We start from the raw sequence: 16754 nt of genomic DNA, 5'->3' as shown, positions 1-16754 counted from the left end.
CCTTCCTCAGTAACGAGACAGTCGCAATGGCATGGTGGTCACAAAACCAGGTTTCTGTGAAGTTCCTTCTAGACCTGTTTTTCACCCTCTGGTCAGCAGGCTCCAGGACAAAAGGCAGGAAGAATTCCTGGTCTGTAAGCAGCAGCCAGTGCAGTCTCATTAATCAAATGATGAGATCGTTCATAACCAGGTTGGATGGGGCTTTTGAGCCATGGGCAGGGACACTTTCCACTTGACCAGGTTTCTGGAGAGTGCTCTGTTATGCCTCAATGCATATATGAACATTTTTACCCCTTAAAATGGAAGGTCCTCCTTCACGTAACTGTTACAGTGGCACATTAATAGGTTCCTCTCAATTTAAACCCTTAAAAATGAGGGATAACTGGGATTCTGCCTCAGTTTAAACCTTGACATTCATTTCAGAAGAGTCAGGATCTCATTGTAGAGCTCCACAACAGGAAGGGGATGGAAACCTTTAAACCTGGAGCTGCTGATTTAATTTGTACACGCAGCCTTTCACTAGCCCAGAGTGGCAGGGTTTTTGTCCCAGCCTGACAAGCACACAAGGCTTAAGTGTCAACAGTATGTGCATCAAGGACACTTGTATCTGACACTTGCTTTCAAGCTTGGCAACCCCTGAGGGGACACTAAGAACTGCAGGGGCTGGGAAGACTACACAGGGCAGTGGAGACAAAGCCCAGGGGACAGCTAAGTGCTAAAAACATGTCATCTGCTCCCAACAGAATCCCCCCTCCCGCTCCATTGATCATAAAAACACTCCGTGGGCCATCCCTTGTTTGGTGGGGACGCACAAAGGGGACACGATGGTGAAGGAGTTAGTCAAAACTCAGAGCTAATAACAGCCAGAGCAGACAAAGCAGGACTTAAATATTAATAGCTAAAGTACACAAAGCCTGCTGTAACAATGTTATTAGAACATGACAAATTCCAAACTACAGACCTGGGCAAACCAGGCCAGGAGGGTGCGATGCTGTGCAAGACAAGGGTCACTTAGCACTGAAACACCGAAAACCACCAAATCAGTAAAAAGCATGAAGACCCCTCAATATTATCATTGGTTTGAATCATTATTATTGTATAGGTGTAACTGCCCAGGAATTTCAGTGTTCAGGCTCCATCTTTGGAGGCACCCAGCTTGAGCTGTGATGCTTCCCTAAGGGAATCTTTATCCTTCAGGTTATGTAGAAACGTCAAGGAGAACCCTGTTATGGTGCCTGTGATTTCCATAGAGGTTTAGAATTTCTGGGGAGAAAGGGCAGGAAGAGGTAAAAAAGATAGAAAACCCTAGGGAAAACGTTAGATTGTTTGATTGGGAGACCAAAGAAAGGGTAGCAAGGTGCAACATTTGTTTTGTTTTTAAAACAGTCAAGTACCAAAGTCTTCAAAATATAAACGGTTAAACTGCAAAACTGTGGCTTTTATTTCCAAACATACAATAAATAGGTCCACCACAACTAGCCTCTAACTTCATTTTACATGGAAGGATTTTAAAATTAGTTTGTGCATATTTAAAAATTAAACTTCCCTTTGCACATAATTCCATACATAACCGAACTGCATTACACACCAGCTCATGGTCTTGGCACTGTGACACAAGCAACCAATTAGAAACAGAGCTTTGTAGCAAGGACTTGAACAAAAATTGCATTTTGAATTGTTGATAAAACATCTACCAACAATTTAATCTTTCTCTGCAGTATACAAAAATCTTTAGTATGTAAATGTTGAAAAGCGAGTTTTCTTCTGTTCTGTTTCAGTAGGTGCTGCAAGGTAAGTGGATTTATTAAGTGTTCACTATTTGCTACATGACACGATTTTCATACCAAAATATCTTTGCTGCATAGTAACACTCCATATTTTTAAATGCAAAAAGAAATTAGATGCAGTCTTTTTATTTTATCCCTCATCACTGAATTTAAAGACTTTTTTAACCACAACTCTGTTTCATCACAGTGCAGAAGGCCCTTAATATTTCAAGGATTTATTCAGTCATATTTTTAATACAAAAGTAAGAGGCTGAGGAAAAGCCAGAGTAGTCTATACACAATGCACAATCTGTGTACATTCTGAAGCTGTACCTCTTCAAGAACTATTTATACACTCTTCAAACAAATCCCTTTATCCAGCAATTCAAAATACTTTAGATCAGAAATTTTATATTAGAATCAATACAATATATGCATATAAATACATTTATACCCTTAGGTTGCTAAACAACCCAGATGGCTGCAAAGGATGTGACCTGAAATGGTTCTCCACTGGCTTGGGATACCAAATTATATCGGCAGCTAACTGTTAACCAAGAGAGTCACAGTAAAAAATGGAGATCTTTGCAAAAGGTAGGTGTGCCACAGCATCAGTTAAGACTAGAAATACCAGGTGACACCCTGGCCCCTTCAGTAGGGCCAGGATTTCAACTTCTGTGAGATGCAACATAGAGGCAACATTTTTTTCCTCTGCCGATGCTCAGTTCGTGGAAAGTCTCAGCAGAACAACAAAAACCCCAAAAATACAAACAAACCAAAGCAAAGCTTTTACAACTGCAAATTTTCAAGACAGGTGCTGCAGCTTTTAAGAACAAAGTAAAAGTTTTATCATTAAAAAAACCAAAGAGAAAAAAAAAAAAAAACACAAACCAAAAAGTAATGTGCAAGTGTGTAATTCAGAAGACAGTAGCAGGGATGGACATAGACCTCAGTTCAGGCTGAGACACAGCATCCAAACTGTCTCATGGAAAAACAGTTCTCACTGCAAATCTCGTCTTCAGCTAATGACTGTGTTTATATATCCTTAATTCACACACCTGCCACACGTGCCCCTCCCTCCCCAGCACGGTCTGGGGCAGCAGCACGATGGTTCCAAGGCCCAGGTGGCCCCGGGGCCGCATCCCTGTGGTCAGGCCCGGAGCTCTCCCGGACGCAGCTGCACGGCAGGACTGAGTCATCGGCACTGACTCACCCGCGGGTGTTCCAGGAGCACTCGTGTGTCGCAACAAGTGTTCTCAGCTTTGTTTCTTAAAGGACACAGAAATGGTTGACTCTCTGAGTATCCTCCAAAGGTGCTAGAGGGTTTTTTAAGTTTGAAGCGTTCCTTCCCGCAATGCCAGGTATACAAATGTGTATCTTTTTAAATAATATTGCACATAAAAATCATCTTAAAACATTGTAGTGAAAGCAGGGTTGGAGGACAGTGTTTTCCAAAACAGAATAAAAAGCTACCTGTACATAGTAAGTTTTAATTTAAAGAACGCCAAGATTATTCAAAATCTAAGCACATAATACTGACAGAAAAATGTTAAATTGCACAATCTACATATAAATTACATTTGTAAATACTTAAAAAGTTTTTAAACATTGAATACCCTTGATTTCACAAATCAGCTAGGTCACTGTCAAAGGATCAGCTTAATGAGTTAGAAGTACTTTCCCCCAGAAAAAAAAAAAAAGAAACAAAAAGATCTGCAGTCTTAGATGAAGCACTGGAAAGAGTTAAAGCATTTCAGCTCAGAGGTAGTGCTAAACACATCCAACTAGAAGTCCATTATATTTGAACTATGATGAAATAACGTAGTAAAATGTAGAAAGACTATAAAATTTACAAAAATAAATAGTTCTGAATGTTTTAGAAAATGCAAGAGACTTTGTTGGTAAGTATCTTGATCTGCTTTTCTGACCAAAAGAAAGCAAAGCGTGTCTCATTTTTAAAATATACCCATCTCTAGTAATGTGTCTGCAATCCACACGATCTAACTCTGCAACTTGACGGATGCCAACTTGGCATAGACTCTGATATTAAAAATAAAGTGGAGGCTTTGTAAAAGATCATCTCATATGAAATTTGCTTTGCATGTAAATTCTTCTGTCAAATTAAAAATTGCACATAAAAAAGTTTATTGAAAGAGGCATGAGGGGTGATGAGGGTATGTGCCTATTGTTCCACATACACCCTGGAAGGAAAATGATGATTGCACAGTTCTGATAAATAAATATTTCTTTTTTAAAAAAAATCTGCCACTTTTTTGGTTTTTAAGTTTTGGAATTATTTAGAAAATCCTACTACAGACAAATTGTTATGTAGTTTTTGTCTTAAAGAATTCTTTACAACTTTTCCAGTGGCTTTTATCCTGAAACCAAATGAAAGTGGCAGTTAAAAAGTATCTTTGGGTAAAACAAGTATCAGGATCCAACGAGAATTTCCATGATGTGGTCCAGCTCACTGAGATCTGTTCTACATATCTGAATGTTGCTTGCTGAAGAAGAATTACAAGATGGAAAGGTTTTCAATGGTTCTTCTGTAGCAAGAGATGGTGATCTGGGCGGCATTAGTGGAGGGCAACAGAAGTCTGAATCATACATTGAAGTGTCAATATCTTCGAAAATGTCATCTATTGCCAAATCCTTCAAGTAACTAGTTGAATTTGAAATCTCAAAGGAACCAAATACACATTCAGCTCCCTTCAAATCCTGCCTATCATCTTCTAGTTTCAGACCAGTATTCTCTGGAAACTTTGGCTGGTCATCTCCAGAAGGAACCAGACAAGTAGGAGGGCTTATATCTTCTACAAAGTCTAAATCCTTCAGAATAGATGAAATGGCAGACGACATGTCATCATCTGAAACTATCAGCAGGCTGTTTTCAATCGGGTCTTCTACAGACCGCAAGTCGCAACAGTTGGACTCTTGCTGACTAATACCTGAAGGCAACTGAAGAGAAATCCCAGATGACTCCATCCCTGGGTAGCTGTGAGAACTAGGAGTAATGCCAGGGCAGATGTTAACTGGCTGCTGGTTACTCTCCTGTCTCATTTCCTCTTGAATTTGCCGCACGGTGTTGGCGATGAGGACAGAGCGGTGCAAGTTGGGTTCCACCAGCATTTTGTACGTCTGTAACTTGGTGAGGCACATGTTGAGCACCAACTGCCTCTTAAGTGGATATGGCAGACTTCGACTGGAATCAAAGGCACTCGAGAGACCAGCCATGTTCTCCTCATAGTCACTCAGCTTGCGCTTTAGACCTCTCCCCAACATGAACCTGGAAGAGAGAAACTGTGAATTAACCTTGGGCAAGATTATCACCTCTACAGACAATTCTGAAAACCCTGTATTGGTTAACTTAAGACTCTGATGTTATACAACATCAAGAGACAGAACGAAATCCTACTCAATACTACTTCCATTGAAAAGATGCACTTTCCAGCTATATTGTTTCAGAGCAACTTTTTCTTTTTAAACTGAAAATATGGAAGAAGTAGAGTAATTCTTTTTTTAAAGAGCTATATACCTCTAAGTTTTGTGTTTAAGGTTTACCTTTAACTCCACTATGAGAAAATGATTTAATTATTTAAAATCTTTAATAGGTGAGCTTTTTGGCCTCCTATCCATTTAAATTATATAGTGTACAAAAATTCATAAATGAGAAATATCTGAATGTCTATGTGAATTAAAATAGATGCTTACACTACGCATCATAACAACTATACAGAATATTTCACCATTTTCATTTTAACATTTGTTCCTAGGTATAGTAGTTAATATTTCAAAGCTGGTTTTCAACACCCATTTTTATGTCATGAAGGTATTTGTGATGTCTTGCTCGGTGTCTCTGAGAACTCTCCATAGAACTAATTTTTCTTCTTTTTCTTTGGTGACTTAAAGTTGTTTGACTACAGTTGAACCACCCAGCAAGACCGATAGCAGGGCCTCCCATGGGATCCTTATATCCATTCCACAGCTGAGTAGTTTGGCTAAATGGTGTGAGGAATCTGGCTGGGCCACGGAGCTCACAGAGCGACAATCAGCGCTCACGGCTGCTGGTTCACAACCTGCTACTGAGTTCACACTAAGGACATTGGGGAGGAGGCTATCGAATGGCATTTTAAAAGTAATTTGCCAATTTTGGCAAACCAAAGAAAAGAAATAGAATTTAGTTGCTTTCAGTCTGCTTTGTGTGCTCTTGCATTGAAATACGGTGGGTCTAGAACATTGTGGTACAAAAAACTGTACACTCACCCCCCCCAAAATACAGGCAATCCAAACAAATATCTGCTTGTGTACTTTGCAATTACCATTCCAAATCTAAAGTGTTTCATTAGGGACAACAAGCACTGTGCGATGACTTGTATAGAACACAGAAAAAGACGTATACTGTGCACAGGAAACACTGGTAAAATCTTGGTTACACACAATGCTGACACCTCGCTGCCAAACAATTAAAAAAAATTAAGCAATCATAAATTAGACACCCAGTGGCAGATTAAGGGCAGATCCTTCATACACAATGATCCAGACCCCGCATACTGCCGAGGGCCTCCCAACTTCCTTTTCATGTGAGCACTGGCTACTGCCAGCAACAGCTCAGCTGATGGCCGCAGCTGCCAGCTGCTAGCCTGTTGCTAGACTTTTGGGGACAAGGAGGAGGCAGCAGGATAAAGCCTCCTTTACTTTCAGGATTTCTCCAGGAAGCACTGCAGGGCTCCGTGGCTGCATCCATCTGCCTCGACAAGGCTGTTGGAGAACTCAGCTCCTCCGGAGGAACAGAAAAGCAAGCAAGCAGTGCCTCCTCCTCAGTAAGCCACAAGAGAAATCAGACAGCTGCCACAGGAGTTTAGGTTTGAGACTTCTAAATTGTACACTTTTTTTTTTTAAGGGACGTACCTGGATGAAATTCAACTTTTCCTGAGAATGCATTTCTATTTAACAGGGAGTAGTTTGGCCTATTTTAAGTTCACTAACACTGACACTCTTGAAACAAAAACAACAACAGCAAAACCTCACCTTTAATTACTCGTAATTTTACCAGTGCTGTGCTTTTAGACTTTGGAAGTCTGGTTTTTTTCTGAAGTTTTCTGCTAAACTGCCACAGCACCAGCTGAATGTCTTTAAAAACCAGAAGGTGTCTGGACGTGGTGTGCCTGTTCACCCAGGTCATCTTCCCACACTGATCACGTATCGCTCCCTCATTCCAGCACCCCATTTAGAGCAGACAGAACCAGCCAGTACTAAGCACTCCATGACAAACGAAATCAGAAGAAATCTGGATATAAAGTTCAGGCACGAAATATAATAACAAAGTATTCTGGGGAAGCAGTGTGTGTGTCAGGCATCCTCAAACTACTGACAACACTGTCAGTAACTGATAATTTTTGACACAGTCTATGGAAAATCACAATTATGCAGGACAAGTAAACTGTTGCTAAATATGCCAACCTTCATCATGAAAGAATCAGTGCCTGCAAATCACAGAAAACTCACAATAAAATTGTTAACTCTCCATTTTAAGCAGCATTTAAATGTTGGGTACTACCTAAAGCACTACCTCATAACATTACTATAAGATGGCTATTTATTCACTAAGTACCATTGTTCACATACACTGCATACTAGGTGGTTTTATTTTTTATTTTTTTTTCCTCTCCATTAATTAAAGCAAACCAAAATTCACACTCATAAGGGAATGAAATTACAACCATATAGGAAACAGTAATTCTGATATTTCATACATTCAGAATGCTTGGATTTGATAATTTACTGCTTTTAATATTTTTAAAAATATATATTTACGCTTTGTTAGACACACAGGACATATTATTCTTATCTATTTGAATTATACAAATAATGTTAATTTCTTACATCTCAAAAACGTGCTAGTATTTAAATTCTGCAAGCAAGCTTAAAGAGCAAGCAAACTAGCATATGCAATGATGTATAATTTCACAAAAACAACTTAAAATGACATGTTTGACTTTTCAATTCAAACAGTAGCCTAGTTAGACTAAATACTTCATGCTCATATAGGCAGACACCCTTCTTTTCATTGCTCAAATTTCCTTCATAAAATTTGTCCCAGAACATTCTAGAAATATGTAACAATGCTTGAGTTTGACAGCACTCGACTAGAAAAATGAAGTGCAAGAAACATAATTTGCTCCAACTTCAGAAAAAGTACTTAACATACTCCCCACTCTCTAGATGTCAAAGATGGTTTTTTTTTAAAATACACAAACATGACACTACCTTATGTATAAAATTTCTGTCTGTTTAACATGATTTTTTCCTAATTGCAAGGATCCCTAACTCTCCCTCCAGGAGCTAAATGACTTCAAAGGCTGCACAAAAATTTGGAAAAGGCTAATAAAAACCAGAGTACTATTGGTACAGCGGATTTAAAAATGACTAGTGCCATCGTTGCTACAGGAGACATTAAATTTCAGTTCTTGTCAAACACACTCAGCTGCTGACCTACAAAAGACACAAAGCCCCTTTGTTACCAGCTAATCTACATTTTATCAGGCCTTTTGCTTTACTTTCTAACACAAGGATTTCTGACAGGGTCAGATCCTTAACAAACTACTCCGTATTTTTTAAGCAGCTTGTCCTTTTCTAGCACTGTGTAGACATCACATCCCAAACCCAAAACTCACGCTCTCAAATGCTCTCTTTGACAGCATTACTTTGCAACAGAAGATGCTGATCACATTATTTAGTTATGCAATGCTCACCCCACTTCAATTTTGGGCAGTAAGGAGAGCAAACACACACAACCCTACCCTGCCATGCCCAGAGCACGAGCGGCTGCTGCACAGTGTCAGCCCTTCCATCAGCTGACACAACAGCACAGCCAGTTCACAGGAGCACAATCTGGGCACACCAAAGTACAAAGAGTCTCTAGAAACTGCACTCTTCCTTACTCCAGCCCAATTCCTGGAACCTACTCTGATCTCAAAAGAAAAAAATGGATCAAGTAACAGGATTTTGGAATGTGCCAATCTGATAACTCTGTAATTTGTAAGTAAATAAACTGAACAAAAATTAAAAGTTTATGCCAACTTCAAATGTGAAGTCTGTACATTGCTGTTCAATTATAAAAGCAGCAATCTGCAAGTCGCCCTTTTCTTGAAGCCCGAAAAGGTTCCACAACCAAATTTTCTTTTGAGTTCAGATTATCTATTTTAGAATCTTTTGTCATGAAAAAAAACCAGGAACAATGAGGAACAACACATCTCAATAACTTTTTTTCTGGAATTTTCTCATCTTCTCTGATTATAGTAATGCAAACTGAGCCACAGGCCATTTATGGCAGAATGCTTTTTTAATTAAAATTACCTTGCAGACACAGAGAAAAGGAAGCAGAGTGAGCTCAATATTTAGGAGTACCACACTGTCTATTCACATCACTAAACTACAGTGGAGTCTGTATGTAGAAATTCTGCCCTTGACAGCATATTCCTCAGTTTCTTCCAGTCCTCCACGGAGGACATTTCATAGAAACTCCTCCCTGCTAAGATGGGGAGAAGCATCCATGCACTGTAATCCTACACCACACCGGGGTTTGAAAAAACTTGGGAGGGAAGAGGCACGTCCCTGGTTGGCAAATCCACACAGAATACCAAACAAACAGGCCTGGCCAGGGTGCAGCTTCTCAGAAGAAACATTCCAGGCTACCAAGAAAAATTCACATTGCGATGTGCTGTGGACAATACAGGGCTCGTGCCACCATTTCAGCTCCATCTGTCACAGGGTCTGATAGCACAGCACAGCTGCCACTGGCACGTGGTTGGGAAGTACAGCTGGAAACAGTCTCGAGGAATAATGAAACGTGAAAACCTTCAATTACTTCTATCTGAACAAACTACTACTTAAAAACTTCTTTGGAAGATGAGGAAGAACTGAAGAGCAAGTTAAACAGTGCTTAGAACCCAGAACCTCACACAGCTTAAATTTTCAGCAGAGAAAAGCTTCAAAAATAATGAGTATATCAAACATGACTGCCATGGTCAGTATTGTGTGAACATGAACTTTTCATGCACAAAACAAGCACTGTAGTCAACTACAGAGGAGTTATTACTGTACCATTAAATAATATGTTCAAATAGCAAGATCTTCAATAAAGTACCTGGCCTTCACCACACAGATAAAAATAATTTAATTGATAGTGGTCCCTTCTGGCTTTTCTTTTTAGAACATTACTAAATTCAGACTTGCTTGACCCTTTCCATGCACCAACACTGTTTCATTTTTCAGCCCAAGACTGTCTCAAAGTGAAATATTACTTTTTCTTGTGGGACAGAAATACCAGCTCTGCAGAGATGTAAGAACCTCATGAGTGAAAGCTGCCTGTCCAGTTTTTAGTAATGCAACTTACGTATTAAAATCAAAATTAGAGACTCCTTGCTACTGTAATTTGGTCAATTCCCTTTCAAAGTCTCCTTTGTCTCATAACTGTAGAAGCCATGTAACAGTAAACCCAGGCAGAAGTGTCTCTGGATTGTAGACCTGTGTTAGTGGCTGACCCAGGCTGGCTGATAACCTGACGTCCTGCTCTCCCCTCTCTTCCATGGACACATCTCACAAGCACACATCTATCTGCAGGAAGTGCAAAGGAAGACAAACATCCCAACAGTTACAGTTACTTCCCAGAATTATTTGATGTATGCTGCATACTGTTTTTAATGATAACCCTTCCCCTACCTGACACACAGCTTAGGCAACGCAACTTCGTGAATAATTTTAATTAAGTGCCGGACTGGCTGTTGACTCGTATACCATATTTATCCACGTATATCCACGAATATCCAGCTGCACAAGAAAATGGGAAGGCTGAAGGTACAGTGAACAGACAGAGCACAAATCCCTTCCTCCCATCCGGACTTAGCACTGATCACTTGAACATGACTTACGTAACACAGTAAGCTGTCAGACCACACAGAACAGTGCATCTGATCTGGTGTCCTCAGCAAGTGCTGGAGGTCCCCACAACATCACATCTTGGCTGCCAGCAAAAATTCAGAGGAAGTGAGGGAAGGAGGATGTAAGCACCTTAGAAAACACCCAAACTAAAAAGTAATTTGGACCTGGAGATAACTTTCAAACATATAAAAATGTATTCAAGTCCACTGCCTCCCCACCCCCCTCAGCCCTGCCCCAGTTTAGCCAGGATGAGTAACTGTTGGAGAAGGCACAAGTGACTAAAAGTGTGCATACAGGGAGGAGTGCAGTCCTACCAGCTTACTCCCATACCAAAACTCCTATGCAACAACTTCTTCACAGGAGTTAGAAATTACCAGAAAATAGCTGCTCAAAGAGAGGAGAATTAATGTCAACTTCTTGATCAACAAATCCTGACCTATAATACACCCGTGCCTGTTACCAGCAAAGCAACTGAAACACAGAACCAAGATATGCTACTGTTCAGACTTAAGAAATCCCAACAAAACCAATATACAAACCCAAAACCAACCAAACACACACCAACCTTGAAAACAAAACAGAAAAACCCCCACACCTAAGGATTTTCCCCACATTTTGAAAATAAGAGTAGGCTGAATAACATTCATTAAGTATAGGAAAGGAATGAGAAGAAGATCGAGTTTAGCACAGAATTAATTTATAATTCATAACGTTCCCAGTGTCACTATTTGTGGAAGTAGAGAATAAACCTGTATCATACACAACTATTTTAGGAGCTGAAATGAGGTTTATGAAGCACTTTGGAGTAAGTTTTACCTTGATTTCAAAGTTGGTTTGAAACCCCCAATCTGTTTGAAACCACACAATCTGTTTGTTATGTCTAATGGGATCTGGAAAATTCCTGCACTTAAGGACATCTTCCTAAGTTCCTTACTCCCATTTTATTACATAAAGCACTGGTAAGAGCTTTGCTTTACAAACTGTGGCAACTAAGTTTCAGAGTACAGAAGTTTCCTCTGGAGAAGGAACTCCTCTGTTAGGATGTGTACTTTCCACGCTAAAATGAGTGGATCCAGGCTGTTTGCAACAGCAGATGAACCATATTCTCAGCAGCTGATATCTAACACTGGAGGCTGAGAGAGAGCTGCTGAGGGAGTACCAGTGTTGCGTAGAGAAACTTCCATCCTTAAAAGAAAACAAACTAAATCACTGTCACTCTTCCCTGTCACTTGTGCATCTCGTTCCACATCTACAAATAAAGGTCACAGGTGTACATTTGTGTGTTTAGCAGACTTTTTTTCCCAGAGATTCTGGGTGGATTTATTTTTTTTAGAGGAAGAAGAGCCTGGAATCATTTAAACTAAGGAGCAATAGTCGTTGGCAAAAGCTAATACGTGATCAAGACTTACCAAACCTAGAATCTCCCACAGCAAAACTAAACTGTAATTAAGTGAGAACATAAAGGAATCACAGAGGAAGCAACGAGAACTGAATCACCACCATTCCACCAAAGCATCCCACTGGGAAGGCAAAGGATCATTAGAACTGCAAGTGTGATGACATACCTCTTCAACTGGTCTAGTCAAACTGAACAGTTCTCAACCTCTTTTGTTTACAGTATTTCTTTACTTCAAATACAGAGATACTGGATGCATTCACCTATGTAATACTGACATATATTTTAGGGTTACAGTGATCTAAAAGATCCACTAATAAAGGAAGTCAAACCTTATTAACTACAAAAATTGGCATCCCCATACTATACCAGAAAAAATGGACAATTAACAGCAAAAGCAACCAAGAAAAAAAGGCTCTTTTCCTGATAGAGGACCATGCCTTTACTCTAGCTGTCTGTATGGGGTATTTAGGTACATAATTTTCAGACATCACTTTGAACTTTCTCTCGTAACACACAACTTTACATCAGCATCCAAAGTGCTGCCTTCTCACAAGACACGATCGTAACACAATTTTAGCAGTTGAACAGTGGATCTCACTGAGACATTGAGGCCTTAGTTAACAAATTTCCAAGAAAAATGTGATCTTATGGCAATATGCTTTGCTAAATTATAATAATTCCTCATTATAATGGAAAAAGAAAAAAGCAGTAACGCAAATTCAGAACACTCAAACCAGAGAGCTTATATGATTCACTAAGTCTAAGCACTTCACTTTATATTCTATACCCTTTTTTTAAAAGATATTTTTCAGTTTACCATTCTAACCCACAAACAACATCTGCAGCCAATTATCAGAACGTGCTCTATGCACATAAGATACAATTTCATAAAAACACACAAGTAGTTACCCTCAGAAAACGGAAAGGAGTCCAGGCAGGAAGATTCTGGATTTTGCATAAAGCGTGGTCATCCAAGAGTCTTGAACTACCCAAGAGGCCAAGCCATCCACCGAGGTAGGATGATGTGACTTAAGAGGAAAAAGAAAACAAAACCAGAGCGTTTCATTACTGTTGTGGTGGTTTTATTTTTTTAAACAAGAAGCATTGAGCACACAATTCAATACAACTTTTTAAATGATTCATGCTAAATCCTATTAAAACAGATAAACATGAACAAGAAAAACTGAAGTTCATGAATACACTGAAATAAGAGGAACCTAAGAGTTTCACCTATAAACACATGAAATGTGGAAATTATCTTTCATAAATGAGTACTACAGAATGCTGATCCTCTACGTGTTAGGCTTTAGGATAAAAGCTTGCACTGATACTTCTTCAGGTTACTGAACACCAATTTACATTTGCAATCATCTCCAGACTCAGATAATCAGGAGATAATACCATGCACTGTGAAGAACTACATTTCAGAATTACCCCCTAACACTTACAGGCTGCAAAAGCAGTTAGATTTTTATTAAATTCCCTAACTTTCCTCATTTTCAGCATAAACAAAACCAGTATGAGAAGATGGCTGGCAAGGTATCCTATGATTGCATCTAATATTCAGTGTGGCATCATTTCCATCAAAACCCTGATAAAGCAACATCTGCAGTTTGGCTAGAGACCACATGGATTAAATCATGGATTAGCTCAAGGCGTTGGAAATTCTGGGAAATGTGAAAGGGCTGAAGTGACAGCAAACTATGGACTAGGCTAGGAGATGTGGAGGGAATCGCATGATCCATGCTCTTGGGGTCTCACCTCCACCTAAAGAATTAAACAGTTACTAATTCCAAGAATTAAAGCCCTTACATAGGCTAACAGCCTAGAGCCAGGATTGGACCTAACATGCCTGTTTGTGCACAACACACACACAGACACCTGACCCCCTCTACAGCAAACCACTTCACAGACGTACCACAAGAGCAAGGATCAGTACTATCCAGGTCAACACAGTCCTTCACGATCGAAAATCAAGAGTTCATACATTATTTCACAAATCTGAAAATAATACATAGTGAAAGGCAGTCTTACATTGAGACAGATGGGCAAGTAAACGCCTACAGTTCATCTTACATAGCAACTCATAGCCTGATGCTACCAAAGGGCTCCTCCGCTTACAGAACCTCGGAACTGTAAAGATGCAGTAAAACAGCAGTAAAATGCCGGTGACCTAAGAAAGCCAAATCTAACCCACAGCAACAAACACATTAACATCTCCCTCCTCCTCCTCCTCCTCCTAGAAGCTGACTTCTTTCCCATTATAAAGAAATCCATGCTATTTGTAAATTAAAAAAGCCCCAAACAAAGAGACAAATGAAGATTCATAACCTATTTGCTCTGAAACAGCAGGACATCAGAAGGTCACTATTGAGGTTCATTAAAGTGCACTTGTTAGGTCACAGGGAGAGGTGTGCAGTCACTGCATTTTCTATACACTGAATATAAAAGAACATGTTTTAGAACGTGAAGTCATTTAGCATTAAAGAATCCTAAAAAAGCTAATAAGCAAATTAAAATGTTGAAAAGTTTCAGACTTTAGCACCTTAGCTAAAAAAAAAAAAAAAAAAGGCCCGAAGCAGTACTGTTCGTTGGATTTTATAAGTCCAATCTTTTGCTAGAAGGAGCTGAAGTCAAGAAGTTATCAAATTTAATTCCTTTATTATATACTTAAAGGACTCCTGCAACAGTAACTGTTGAGGTTATGACTTCTTCCCTGTATGATTTCAGACTGGGATGAGTGTCAGGAAGAAGTACAGAGGTAAGGTTATTAGGTTTAGTTTTTCCAATCTGTTAGGCAAAAAAGAACAACTACAGAAGACACATAGTAGCTGTAAATCACTATGAATTATAACTCTAGTAGATTAATTTTTTCCCCTGTCTTCCCTTCCTAGTACCTGTTTAGGGGTCACTTTAGAATTTTGAGATTATACCGTTCATTTCAATGTTAATGGTATTTTTCACATTGCAGTCAGATGCCTGAACTACAGAATTTTAGCCACATCAAAAATAAAGCAGAAAACTACCTACGTTTTTGGAAACGAGCTGTTCCAACATAGTTTGAAAAATTCCAGGCCTAACTAGCGCAGAAATTATTAACTGCATCTACTAGCGAGATTAATCTACAAAACGCATAAAGGAGACCGAGCTTATTCCCCCCCAGTCCTATCCACCTGCTCGCAGCCCGGACTGACACACGTTTTACTGAGCCAAACAAAAAACCTGCTATTAAAAAACGTAACTGCAGCAGACACACAAGTCGCAACTACCGAGCGGCAGCGATCGGGGGTGCCGGGATGGACACGCTGGGGATCCAGGGGAAAGCCCTTTCCTGCCGCCCTCCCGCGGGCTCCTGCCACCATTTGGCCTTTGTGGAAGGAGCGTCGGTGCTTCCTGCGGCCGCCCGTCCTCCCCCCCTCCCGCCCCTCCCGCGGCCGTGGGCAGCGGTAACCAGAGACAACCTTGGGCTTCCCGAGCTGCGAAAAGTTACACTCCTCCCCCTTCCTCCTCCCGGCCCGCACAGACCCCGGCCGGGCTAATTATAACTGCGCGAACAACTTCCACCGCCGGCCGCGCTCGGGGCGCTCCCCCCGCGCCCGGCGCGGCTCCCCCGGGGCCGCAGTGCCCGCACCGCGGTCCCGCCGTGCCCTCCTCGCCCAGCGCGGCTCCCCGGGGCCCGACACCCCTCCACCTGTCCCCGCTGTCCCCTCCTCCCTCCGCGCTGTCCCCCCCTGTCCCCCCGCGCCCTGACCCCCCTCCCCGCCAGGGCCCCCCCCGCCCCGTCAGGGCTCCCGCCTCGGCCGCCCGCTCGTCCCCCCGCTGCCCTCCCCCTGCCCCCTGCCCGCAGCCCCGCGCCCTCCCGCCCCGGCCGTGCCCGGCGCCCCACCTGGGAGCGGAGGAACCCCCGTTCGTTCGCAGCCGGCCGGGCTCCCTCCCTTCGGCGGGGCTGGGACTCGGCGCGGGAGGAGGCGGAGGCAGCGCCACCCCCGCCGGGCCCCGGCAGCCTCCGCTCCGCCCTTCCCTCCGCCCGCGGCGCTGGGGGGGTGGGGAGGGGGGCTGCGTGCGCCGCGCCCGCCAGCTGGCCGCCCTCCCATTGGCCGGCGGCCCATTCAACCTGCCCGGCAACCATTTTCTGACTGGACGGCGAGCAGCGGGAGGCGGGACTACGCTTCGGCCCGTGGCACCGTCCAATGAGAACACGCGGAGAGCCGCGGAGGGCGGGGCCGAGCGCCCGGTTCGGCCAATGGGGAGCCGGGCGCCGCCGAGTCCCGCGGCCCCGGCGCGGCGCTCCGGGGGCGGCCCCGCCCGCACCGGCGGGGGCGGCCGGGCCGGGCCGGGCCCGGAACCGCGCCTTAGGCTGGAAACCACCGCGGGGGCACTGGCCAGCCCGGACACAAGCGCACAACCACCTCCTCTTTCTTTTTTTTTTCTTTTAAATTTTTTTTTTATTATTTTTTTGGTGTGAACTCAAAGCTCGTCTGTGACCAAAACTGCCAAAATTTCAGCAAAAGGCACGCCCCAGGGCCTCCGTAGAGCAGCGTTCCTACAACTCCCGGTGCCAGGGCTGTTGGGAAACGAGGCACGCACCAGCCCTAGTGCTACGTCAAACATTGCACAATCCTTCCATGAATATTCACTCCATTTTTTTT

General features: G+C 42.1%; 1 protein-coding gene across 6 annotated transcripts; it reads right to left on the bottom strand.

Annotated features, from left to right (window-relative positions):
• Positions 1-1417: 1417 nt before the first annotated feature.
• On the bottom strand, positions 1418-16130 carry LOC127461855 (SERTA domain-containing protein 2-like). 6 transcript variants are annotated; one of them, XM_051769989.1, is made up of 4 exons: positions 15992-16124; positions 14024-14106; positions 13005-13133; positions 1418-5052 (listed from the first exon to the last, which is right to left on the bottom strand). In XM_051769989.1, the coding sequence occupies exons 3-4, from the start codon at positions 13061-13063 to the stop codon at positions 4197-4199; spliced, it is 915 nt and encodes a 304-aa protein (XP_051625949.1). In that variant the 5' UTR covers positions 13064-13133; positions 14024-14106; positions 15992-16124; the 3' UTR covers positions 1418-4196. The 6 variants fall into 6 exon arrangements, with proteins under 6 accessions (XP_051625949.1, XP_051625954.1, XP_051625955.1 ...); XM_051769994.1 differs by lacking the exon at positions 14024-14106 and adding an exon at positions 14140-14238 and having other exon boundaries at positions 15992-16110; XM_051769995.1 differs by lacking the exons at positions 14024-14106; positions 15992-16124 and adding exons at positions 14140-14238; positions 14437-15778.
• Positions 16131-16754: the final 624 nt, after the last annotated feature.

The sequence above is a fragment of the Manacus candei genome, unplaced genomic scaffold, assembly GCF_025592945.1.
Source record: "Manacus candei isolate 608988 ecotype Guabito, Panama unplaced genomic scaffold, ASM2559294v1 h1tg000113l, whole genome shotgun sequence".
In the NCBI taxonomy this organism is placed as follows: Eukaryota; Metazoa; Chordata; class Aves; order Passeriformes; family Pipridae; genus Manacus; species Manacus candei.
Note: the sequence above shows the minus strand (reverse complement) of the source record. Positions and strands in the feature narration are given on the sequence as shown.